Source organism: Condylura cristata, unplaced genomic scaffold, assembly GCF_000260355.1.
Source record: "Condylura cristata isolate star-nosed mole 26May11 unplaced genomic scaffold, ConCri1.0 scaffold00027, whole genome shotgun sequence".
In the NCBI taxonomy this organism is placed as follows: Eukaryota; Metazoa; Chordata; class Mammalia; order Eulipotyphla; family Talpidae; genus Condylura; species Condylura cristata.
This window is the reverse complement of record NW_004567128.1, coordinates 8,893,513-8,905,885: the sequence shown is the minus strand read 5'-3', so window position 1 is coordinate 8,905,885 and position 12,373 is coordinate 8,893,513. Positions and strand designations below refer to the sequence as shown.

Sequence of the window (12,373 nt, the reverse complement as noted above, 5' to 3'; positions counted from 1 at the left end):
TCCCTCTTGGACTAACAAAGAAAAGAGTACACTAATTGTCTATGCCTTCTACTGCCCTTACAAGTCACCATGGCAATCACTGCTGCACTATGAGGGCAAGAGGACTAGAAGGGGGTTTACTCAATGACACTTACGTAGTAGGTACCAGCAGGAAGAGGCACTCTAAATTAGTATTTTCTCTTTATAATATTGGGTAAGTTATTTTAAAACTTACTCACCTCTATACAACAAATATAAAATAACATCTTGTTTTTAAAATAGTCAATATAGGCTTTATAGAAATAGAAAGCCTATCAACTGAGAGCAGGAATAAAACAGACAAGTATCTTTGGGAGCTGTAGAGATATGCACAGCCTAGTGGTTAGAAGATGCAGAAATGACAATCTCACACCAGAAGTGAAAATGTTATTGTTAAGACAGATAAGTACCAACCAAGGAACGGATTTACAAAGAAAGGCAGAAAACCATTCATTAACGAGAAATGAGATGACTTTCTCCACAGTATAATGCACTCAGACATCATTTCTAGTAATAAAAGATCTGCAAAGTCACTAATTGATTCAACAAATATTTTGAAATTAAAATTTCAAAGGTTGCTGGGTGAGTTTAGAAACAGAATAAAAGCAGTTTGATTATTTTATGAAGTATTTCGTTGAAATAATGAGGCAAATTACAGATAAGAAGTGAAAAAAATCTAATTTAAAATTTGTCTCTAGAATCTTTATTGTAGTTATTATATTCTAATCTAAGTACAAACTAAACCTTAAAATGTTATATCATATTTTCCTTTTAGATAGAACAGAATGGCTAAAACTATGCTTTGATTATATTGATCTTTTCCTACAACATATTGTCCTTTTTTTAATTTGCAGGCTGAGACTTTTCATTTAATTACTAGTTTAAGAAATATTTTCTAATGAGATTGAAAATAAATCCAAGAATACTTACCACATGGAGAATTTTATTTTCTGTTTCATATACAGTACAATCCTGTCAAAAAAAAAGTACATGCATTAGTTAAAAAAAAAAAAAAGCATTCGCTTTAAAATACTTTAAGAAGTGTATTACAATTTGAAAAGGTGTTGACAATTCAAGCAAAAACAGCAGTAAGAATGGGAAAGATACCAGAAATTATATACCAAAATATTCATAATGGTTGCCTGTGATAGAGAGTTAGTCCAGTTTTTGCTTAAATACATATTATAATTTTATTAATTTCTAACACACATAGTAAAGAAGTATAGGCACTAAATACACTATTAACAGCAAATGCTGAAAAAATTACTGCAACTATTTTTCCACTTATACTTTTACATGTGATAAGTGTTACTTTGTTGTATAATTCCCCTCATTTCAAATACTAACTTACATAGATTGGGACACTGAGAAAAACATTAAAATGTCATAAATATTCATATTTTCAACTAATATAGGCTATTAAATATACTTTATATGTTTAGAAATTAATACATGCCACCAATAAATATAAGGTTTATAGTTGTTACTTAAATTTGAGTACCTCAAGTTATAAAATATTAAAACACCATTGTCTTAAGATTAGGCAATAATATAGCAAAGTGCTCTTGTCATGTTTCTATGGCTCAGTTTCCTCAAGGAATTTATAAAATGGGGACAACATCACTAGTAACCTATAAAGGGTATGAGAATTAAATGAGAAAAATGGACTACCATATTATCTGCCATACAGTAAGTGACAAATACATTTTAACCACAAATTGTTGCTTTTGTGCATCATTACTTCAAAATTTTTAAATTGACTATTTTTACCTAAAAATATTAATTATTTGGCTATCTAATTTTGAAAAAAAAAAAAAAGTCTGTATTCCACAATACACAGTATTGCCTATGTCAAAGAAAAATAGTCCATTTCATTTTTCTCTCAACTTTAATTTTTTTTAAAGATTTATTTATTTGTGCATACAGAACTGGGGTACAGGCCAGAGGCTCAGGGGCGGTGAGAGGCTTCACCACAGACAGAGTGGGGAGCAGAACAGGCAGATCAACAAAGTACACTGCTGAGGGGAGCAGCGGGCGGGTCAGGAGAGGTCTGCCACGCCATGTGGTCACCTCCGGGGCAGGCGGGGATCGAACTCATGCAGAAGTGGCTTTAGATTCTCAGTGCTGTGCGGGCCCCAACTTTAATTTTAACAAAAAGGAATCACATTCAACACAGCTTGTAATAATCTCTTTTCAACATGATAATCTGTCATGTGCAGAAAGAGGTGTGGGGAAATGCAGTAAAAGGATTCACCAGAGACAATGGGGAGCAGAACAGGCAGATCTACTGAAATGCACTGCTGAAGGGACCAGTGGGTGAGACAGAAGTTTGCTGAACCATGTGAGTCAGCTCCCTGGCCAGAGACAGAACTGTGCTGCAATGGCTGCAGATAGCTTCATCTTTCTGTGATTTAACCCCTTGCATCACCAGGGAGGTACAGGTGCAAATGTTTTAAAGGTTACATTTGGGTCCAATTCATTTCAAAAACTAATAAAAAGCTGTGAAGTTGCCCAGTTCCCATGCTGCCTCTATAGTTTTTTCCAGCTGTAATGGATTCAAGTTTCACTGTTTACTGACCCTTCAGAATCATAGGATATGATTAAATGTTCAAACTTCAAGAGAGATTCTCCTCAAGAAAAAGGTAAACACGAGCTTAATATATATTCTGCTAGTAAAATAGTAGTCACTCAGTGTAACTCTTTCACCTCTCTTACAATATAACACTTATACATCCTTAATGTGACATATCAAAATCTATGAAAATCTTATTGTCAAAAATCTATCAAAATACTATCAAAAATCTTATGCTATTTTCATTCATATTGATTGTTAATAGTACTATCAAAATACTATCAAAAATCTTATGCCATTTTCATTCATATTGACTGTTAATAGTACTGTAATTATTCTGTTACAGTTTTGATAAAATTATTTTATGTATTTTATAGAAGGACGCAAACAATTAGGTGAAAGCACCTGTGATCATTCTCCCACTCTTGGTGTCATTGATAAGTGTGTCTAGCATTGGAGAAAGTTAGAAATATATTTAAGAGGCTAAATAAAAGCCTTAAGAGTTTCTTGATGTATTAAATATAAAAATATACAATTTGTATGTTTGTATTTCTAAGTGCTGCCTATTGAAAAGGCATAGACAAAAATGAGCAATGTAGTAATAAATGCAACCCCAGTTTGAGGCCTTCCAGGAAAATGGCTGATTTAAGACCTGGAAGAGGAAATGTGCAAAATGAGTCTGGATTATAATGACACTAGAAAGAAGCCATTGAAGACAATAAGGAGTGTGTCCATAGAATTTAGGAGTCAACCTGAAGAGAATCAGTCTTACAGGCCAAAGATGCAGTAATTTGAAGATTTAAAAGGATATTAACTATAATAGACAAAAACAATAAATATTACTAAATACTAAATAAGTCTGAGGTTAAAGTTTAAACATACCACCTATATCAAAATTTACAAGGTAACAGTTTAACTAACATTAAGTATGTTAAACTAATTGAACACTATAGAAGAGATACACTTTTTCTCTTCATTGAAAAATATTAATCAACTATGCTAGATAGATAATCACAAATAAAACATGGCCCCTGATTTAGAGAAGTAAAGCTCAAGCAGATAGGCATTTACACAAACAAGTTAAAATATAGAGAATTCCACAACCTTAATGAGGTTTTTAGTTTCAGCAACTTTGAAGTATAAATGTCATAAATTATACAAATCAACATGTGATTTTTTAAATATTAATTTTTTAAATATTAATATATTTCTTATTAGAATTCAACACAGCCATGGGTTTTGATACAATTTTTTAAATATTAATATATTTCTTATTAGAATTCAACACAGCCATGGGTTTTGATACACATTGTCCAAGTCAAATTTCAAACTGTGAAATGGAGCTGGGAAAACTGGACTGCTACATGCAAAAAATGAAGCTGGACTACTATCTCGCACCATGCACAAAAAACAACTTGAAATGAATTAAAGAACTAGACATAAGACCCAAAACCATAAAATACCCAGAAGGAAAGTAGGGAAAACATTGCACGACATACACTTCGATAATATCTTTAAAGATAACATCACGCAAAGCAAGGATAGTGAAGGAAAGGATATGCAGCTGGGACTACATCAAGTTAAAGTCTGTTCAGCAAAAGAGACACTACACAAAACAAAGAGACACACGCTGATTGGGACAAAATATTTGCACACAATACTAATGACAACAGACTGATCACAAAGATATACAAAGAGCTGATGAAACTCAACAACAACAACAAAAAAGCAAACAACTCCGTCAAAAAAATGGGCAGAAGAGCTAAAAAGACACTTCTCCAAAGAGGAAATGAAGAAGGCAACAGGCACATGAAAAAATTGCTCAACATCACTTGTAATAAGGGAGATGCAAATTAAAACCACAATGAAATACCACCTCACCCCAGTGAGATGGCACATCTTAAAACAACTAGCAACAACAAATGTTGGTGAGGATGTGGAGAAAAAGGAACTCTCCTGCACTGCTGGTGGGAATGCAAACTAGTACAACCACTATGGAAAACTGTTTGGAGGTTTCTCAAACTGCTAAAAATGGAGCTTCCATATGATCCAACAATTCTACTCCTAGGACACAAAGGACACAAAGATATTGATCCAAAAGGACACCTGCACCTCCATGTTTATTGCTGCTCTATTTACAATAGGGAAGACGTGGAATCAACACATATGCCCAAAAATAGATGACTGGATTAAAAAGATGTGGTACATATACACAATGAAATATTAATCAGCAATCCAAAAAGATAAACACATGCCTTTTGCAGCAACATGGATGGATCTGGAAGGGATCAAGCTGAGTGAAATAAGCCACAAAGAAAAAGAAAAACAACTGGATGGTTTCACTCACAGCAGGAGTGTAAGGGGTCAGGGGAAAAAAAAGAAAAAGAACTGCAATAAAGTAAAAATGAAAACAATGAACAACTATAATAAACCAGAGCATTTTATGGGGGTGGTAAGGGGAATGGGATCAAAACTGGGGTGGGAAGCCTACAGGGATTACAATTGAGATGAAAAAATGCACAAAATTAAGAATTATGTAAAATAAATAAATAAAATATAAACAAATAAATAAAAATTTCAAGCTATGTAAACTTTCATCAGCTGCGGCTAAAAGGATTACATCCGTGACTAAAAAAAAAGATTTCATCAGTGACAAAAAGGATCACATCTGTAATCCTAGATTAAAGATTGTTCAAGGATCAGTCTGATACATACTTGACAATTCTAACATGATCCCATAATATAAAGTCTCACAGAAATGCATTAGATAACTGAGGTGGTCAGTCCTGTTTTTACATCAGACTAAAAAACTGTCACATGCAAACGTTAAAATTGAAAACTTACCATATAAAATAAACAAAACTAAATGACTATAAGAAAACTTGAAAAAATAATTATTTTTGTTAGTTGGTGGCATATTTAGATGTGAAATTATTAAAGCTTAAATCTGCACTAAACCTTTTGGGATAGCCACCATTACTACAAAAAAAGACAGGAAACAACTAAATAGGCCTTAAAAATAAATCAGAATACAAAATACCTATTCAAAGATATCTATGTGCCCTCTTGTTTGCCCCAGCATTAGTCACACTAGCTAAGAACTGGTTATTAAAAAAGACTTGATTTGGGCACAACAGGTTAAAGCACTGCATTATTAAGTTTTCCGAAGCCACTGCATCACGAGTTCAATCCCCACCCAGGGAGCTGACCCACATGGCATGGCAGACCTCTCCTGACCCGCCTGCTGCTCCCCTCAGCAGTGTATTTCGTCGATCTGCCTGTTCTGCTCCCCACTCTGTCTCTGGTGAATCCTCTCACCCACCACATCTCTGGCTTAAGTTCTGTAAGCATAAATAAATAAATCTTTAAAAATAAGTAAAAATAAAAAGACCTGATTTAATGCACTGCATAGAGACATAATGGAATGATAACTCAATCATAAAAAAGAATAAAATCCTGTTATTTGCAACAACATAGCTGGACCTAGAGGATATTGTGTTAAGTGAAGCAAGTAAAACAGAAAGACAGACAGTATAAGATTTCTTAGGTAGATGATAATGAAATAAAATTGCTGAACAAAGCAAAACAAAATAATCTAGACTCTTAGAATAAAGTAGTGGTTAAAGATAGAAGGGGAAGAGTTGTGAATACATGGGCTAAGGGGTCATTATATTTGGAAATACAACAGATTTTTGGTGCCAAGCAAATGCTACTTCAATGACTTTTTTTGTTGTTGTTAAGTCAGGGAAGGTAGCTTTAAATTGAGTTTTGGGAACAAACAGTTTTTTAGGCAAAGAAAACAGCAGCATTACTGCACAAGCAATATAACTACACTTAAAAGAATTAAGCTACTGAAGTAATTTTAGTTCTGTGTATGTTAGTTTCAATGAGGGAGTGGTTAAAATGCAGATTCCCAGGAGCACAGCCAAAAATACAGGTCCAATGTAAGGACCCCCTCCGGTGATTTTAAGAAATGTATTTTATTGCGTATAATGTGGTAAAAGAATACGAAATTAAAACAAAAAATGATCAAATATACAGAATACTCATCCACCAATTAATTTAAAAGTAATTTCTGTTGGCTCATTCATCTCTGTGTTTTGGTGTAACATCCCCCCAATTTAGGGATGGATTGTTCCTTTGTTCCTCCTAATTTTTTTCCTTAGTAGGTGACTACTTTGAGTAAATGCTTCTACTTGTTTATGTCTCTCCATTCTTTCAGTAAGATCAGCCTGTTCATTATTGAAAGTCAAAGGATTTCACAAAGTGTAAGGCACAACATAATAAAAACAAAACAATACAGAACAACATGAAAAAGTGCCTATTAACCTGCCACTTTACATTAAGAAGGAGAAGAGAATGCAAATGACTATGTTCTGTTTAGTCAAGCTGTAATTTTATGGAGCTCATTTTGTCATGTTAAATACTTAAAGAGCCCTAGGTACTTTGTAGGCTTCATTTTCTTAGTAAGCTATTTTATTTCCATCAAAATAAAATTTTAAAATATTTGCTTTTCAAGTGCGCATTTTTTTTTTTAATTAACACAGCCAAATCTTTCCCTAAAAGTTTTACAAGGAAAATAGCACTGAATGTGGAGAAATACACATTTCGTGAACCTTTTCATCCATGGAAAGTTACATCTATGACATTCTAGTTATTTTTAGGTCATGATTAAATTGAGATTTTTAAAATTGGATTTAGAACATTGCACTATATACTCCCACCACTAATTTGCAGTGTTTCATGTTGTCTTTTAATGTACAGGCAAACTAACAGTTGCAGTTCTCCTGGATCCTTTTCCATACAATGAGATGGATATTTCAATGGACCAAATTCCTAGTGAGACAAAGGATCATTATTAGTTATCCTTCCTGTGAAAGGATGCGGATGCTGAGCAGAATACATTGAAAAATCTTTATTCTCCTTGTTACCATTTATGTTCTAGAGTTTATAACAAATTTTAAGGACCTGGATACTGTATTGCTCTGTACAATTATTTCTCAACTGTGTCTGGTATATAGCCATAAAAATAATTTAAGATACTAATTTGAATAAAGAAATAGTGAATAGAAACAGCATGCCTTTTATACTAGATAATTATTTTTCATGTAGATTTTCATGTATCTTTTTAGGTCCTATACAAATAAAATAAAAATGTTTTGCTTATAATATTTAAATGATTGCTGAAATTATTTAAATGACCTTTGCAAACTTTTAATAATGGTTAATCTCACGCTGAGTAGCTTCAAACCAACTAATTCATCACAAAAAGTATGTATAAATATAAGACAGCTGAGGATAGAATAGGAAACAATGTTTATGTTTAGGAACCAGATGAAGAATTAGTTTCATGATCAGAAATAAATGGAAAAAGACAAGGAAAGATAATTTAAAAAAGGGATAAGTTCTAAACAGTGTCTAATTTAAATGAGAGAACTCAGCAAAATGACACTAAACCCTAAAAATCAATTGTAGTATAATGATGGAGATGAAACTCCACTTGAAATGAACAAAGGTCAGGGAGTTTACATGTGCAAATAACAACTGATGTAACCTACTATTGCAAGCACTGTATCAAGGTAGAAAAAGAATTATAAATTTTCTGAGAAGCAGGATCAAAGCAACAGGATAAACAATGAGGGGAGGGAAAGAAAACAGGCAATTTTGAGTTTATCACGATAAGCTAACTTACAAAATACACCAAAAATAAATATGCTTACATAACTCAGTTAAGGCAAAATTCAACGACCACTAAATTGTTAGTGTACTGGCATTACTTCAGGAATAAGGAGGAAGGTTGTAAAAGATGTTATCTAAATGATTTTAAAAGAGCAGGCTACAATTTTCATTAGGTTAAGTAGGGTTACAAGTCGTAACATTGAAAGAACAAAGAAGGGGAGTAGAATATGGATGGGCATGACTTAGTGGCAGTCTCCTAATATCCCGTCGCACATTATGATTTCTTGGACCCAGAGAAATTCAAGCGGACATAGTTAGTTGCCAATAAAACTGAGTATATGACTATCTATTAATACCTTCCCCTGTTCTTTCCACTTCACTCTAAAACATTCCCAACTCTAATGGGAATAATGCTTAATTGTTCAATGAGTTAACTTATGAGCTAAGGCAAGTTGTTGGATTTATTTTCTCAACTATGTTTAATGTCTTTACTTTCTAGCATGGCTAGCTGTATTTTATAGTATATGGCAGACCCTATGAATTTTTTCTACCAGACAGCTATAATTAATAGATAAAAAAAACAACAGCTCTACTTATGAGTATTGTATTACCAGAATTGCCATGAATATAACAACATAATAACAACTCCACTTAACTACCTGTGAACATTCAGTGAGAGTGGAAGTACTTTGTAAATTATAAAATTTTATGTCAACATTAGTTACCTGTTGTCATAATCCACAGAATGGATCGGAGGTTGTATTAGATTAGAGGATCCCTTAAGTCCCTTTCAACTCAACAGGCTCTGATTTCATAATTCTCTAATTATGAAATCAATTAATTAATTAATTTCTCATAATTCTCTTAACTTCACACCCAAAATGTTGGCCATTTTCTACCTACGGCATATACTAAAAAATTCTATATTCACACACCATTTATGGTTCATCACTACCTTTCAAATAACTATTTGTTTAGATGACTATATTAATCAACATTGCAATTACATCATGGAAAGATGTTTAACATACATCTTACCCAACTGCAACACATTAGTTAGGTGTGCTACTCAAGGCATAGTTGTTGATAATTCACTTCTTACTAAAGCATCATGCCAAGTAATGTGCTAATATTTGGTGTCTAGAGAAAGGTAATCTCAGGCTGTACAAAAGACACAAGGAGTTAAAAGACAAATAAAAAAATAAACAAAAGGTTGAAAGTCTAACAGAAAAGCTGTACGAAAATAGCATACAATGTAAACTGGTAGCAGAAAAGGCAGAGATGGGCAGAAGGCATTAGGCAAAGATGAATCCATCCAATTAAGTAACGTGAAGAAATTAAAAAGGATTTTGATAAAAGTGAAGCATGAGTTAAGTCTGAAAAGCGTAATCCAAAACAGGGATTATATCAACAATGGGCTAGGTACCATTGAAGGCAGAGGGTACAGCATTAGATAGGCACAGGGAATGAGAACCTGATGTATGTGGGCAAGTAAACACAGCTTTATGTCACTAGAAAATGAGTTATGAAATAAGATGTATTGAAACAAGAGGCTGATGCAGTATGCTGGCACTCAACCATTTTAAAGAGTTTATAATTTATCTTGTACATGATAAATTATCCATGAAGGGATATAAAAACAGAAAGTATTATGATCAAATATGCCATTGATATCAATCCTCCTGTTAGAAATATGATTTAAGGGAAGTAAGGAATAGTCTACGAGAATTCTGCCAGTAAGATTTTCTACTGATTTATTTCTGACTTGTTTTCATTAAATCTATTACATAAGACAGTGTTCAGTACAAAATGGCTTTGAGTATAAAGTCTCCTTTACAATCTGTTGAGTGAAGCAAACATCTTCATATAAAAATGACTTTACAGGTCTATGTTCAAACACAAGAAAAGAATACAGAAGCTTCAGGCAAAAATGTTTGGCACATAAAATCATTAGAATATTTTTTGATTAATTATCAGTAAAGTACAAGTAAGCTGCAAGTTGCATCTCACGTTTTTCTGAGGCACAATTTCAATAGTTTAACATTTTATATCTCAGTAAGAAAACCTGAACAAGTAGCAAAATTGAGTAGATTTTCAGATTTGTTAAGGCTCTGAAAAAAATGTGTGAGAAAATACTCAGCTTAGTTTTTCTTCTTTTGAAATATAAAGGCTACTGACTTACCAAACAGTTGGAAGATGTATTCAAATTACAGTATTGCTTTACTCTGATCTTCATTAGTAAGTTTTCAGGTTAAAATTTTTCAATGTCAGTAGCAGACTTCCGTCTCTTCTAATACTCCCCTAGCAGTGTATTTCAGATGCACCTGTTCTGCTCCACACAGGTACTGAATTTCATACGAAATATTTTACATTGGATTTATATATTAGGTATAAAGACAGAATTTCTAAAGTCATATTTTTTAAAATGAAATTTCTAATTTCCAAAGAAACTAGTATATTTAGTACCTTCCCATTCCTATTTTGTGCAAAAATAGAATTGAGTTTTCAGTTTTAAAATCATTTCAAATGTGAATTAGATTTTAAACTTTAATCTATATGATCTCATCAGGTATTTTCAAGAAAAATAATTGGGTCATTCTCTGCATGAAGATCTGTGGACTATATGAAGAATTTTACACTCATCCAATGAAGCTAATATTTCTTTCTAATAAAAAGCCTCTCTAGCTTCCGATGTTCAAGTTACTTATTGTAATGACCATCTAATATATCACAGGGGAAAGAAAATCTATAGTGTCTAAGAGATGAGAGACAATTTTTCCCTTGTGACAAATTCTACTAAAGAGTTCAATTAAAGAGAAAACACCATGCTCCATTATAAATAAAAACACGAACATTAATTGTTTAATTCAGGAAAATCCACCCAACTGTTGGAAAGCAAATAGTCACATATGAAAAGATTCCAAAAACTAGTTAAAAAAATTTCTCCAGGTTGTATTTCCTTTCTGCTTTTATCTAATTAGATTGCATTTTCCTGCATTTAAAAAAAAAAGTAACTATTTGTCTAAACTATGTACCATTTGAGAAATTGCCATTTATACTCAGTCATTCAATAAATGAGATCAATGATGACAAGATATTTAAATTCTAATAAGTGCTAGATTGTCCAAGTAATAGTACCAGCAGCCTAAATCTGGATTTAATTTGATATACCTTCAAAAGAAATACAACACAGAATCCGTATCCATTTAGGACTCCCTGGTAGTAACACAGAGTGGTTAGAGGCATTTATTTCTATGCTTTGATATAATTTAAAAGGTCATTCATTTATTCCTGCTTCCTCAAACCAAAACTATCACCCATATTTCAATAAATTATACTTAAAAGCACACATGAATGTGCACGTTGACGAGAGATAAAAAAATTCTTCAAAATTTCACTTTTACCAAATGGTTTCTTTTATATTTAAATATTTCCCACATAATATTACTGTCTTTCTATTTAATAAAGTTTTGTTCCCTAAAATTCCTAGGATAACACTATAATTAAAGTATTCATATTTATTGCTGTGATAGATCATCATTTCAAATACATACTTCTTTTTATTAAAGGAAAAGTAAACATTGTTGAGCCAATGAAGTCAACCATGGACAGGGACGAACTTTTTCTAATAAAATTGTGCCAAAGCATTATGCCTCATTTCCATGCAGAAACTTCAAGAACCAGTACATCTCACCCGATTTTCTTTTACTTCTACTAGGATGACCAATGGTTCTTGAAGAGAAGACATGGAATAAATCACAGCAACACAAAATGGAGCTGTGAGTGCTGTTAAATGCAGTAATACTTTTGCCCTGTTACTATATCATAATCTAGTTTACCTTAATGAGGCAATGCAACCCTCCACCAAATTCAAGGGAAAGCAGGAACATGCAAATGACATCCTAACCAATGCAGACATTAAAGCAATAACTATTCCATGATTTTTTTTTTAAAGATTTATTTGTGCATACAGAACTGGGGTGCAGGCCAGAGGCGCAGGGGCGGTGAGAGGCTTCATCAGAGACAGGGTAGGAAGCAGAACAGGCAGATCAACGAAGTACACTGCTGAGGGGAGCAGCGGGCGGGTCAGGGGAGGTCTGCCAC

The 12,373-nt window shown here is 33.0% G+C and overlaps 1 protein-coding gene across 1 annotated transcript in view; it reads right to left on the bottom strand.

Annotated features, from left to right (window-relative positions):
• The window catches only part of CNKSR2 (connector enhancer of kinase suppressor of Ras 2), a 207,601-nt gene that overhangs the window by 150,369 nt on the left and 44,859 nt on the right, over nucleotides 1-12,373 (bottom strand). The window contains exon 5 of the mRNA XM_004690082.1: nucleotides 949-990. Coding sequence (XP_004690139.1) covers nucleotides 949-990 — 42 coding nt within the window. The remainder of the gene's footprint in view (nucleotides 1-948; nucleotides 991-12,373) is intronic.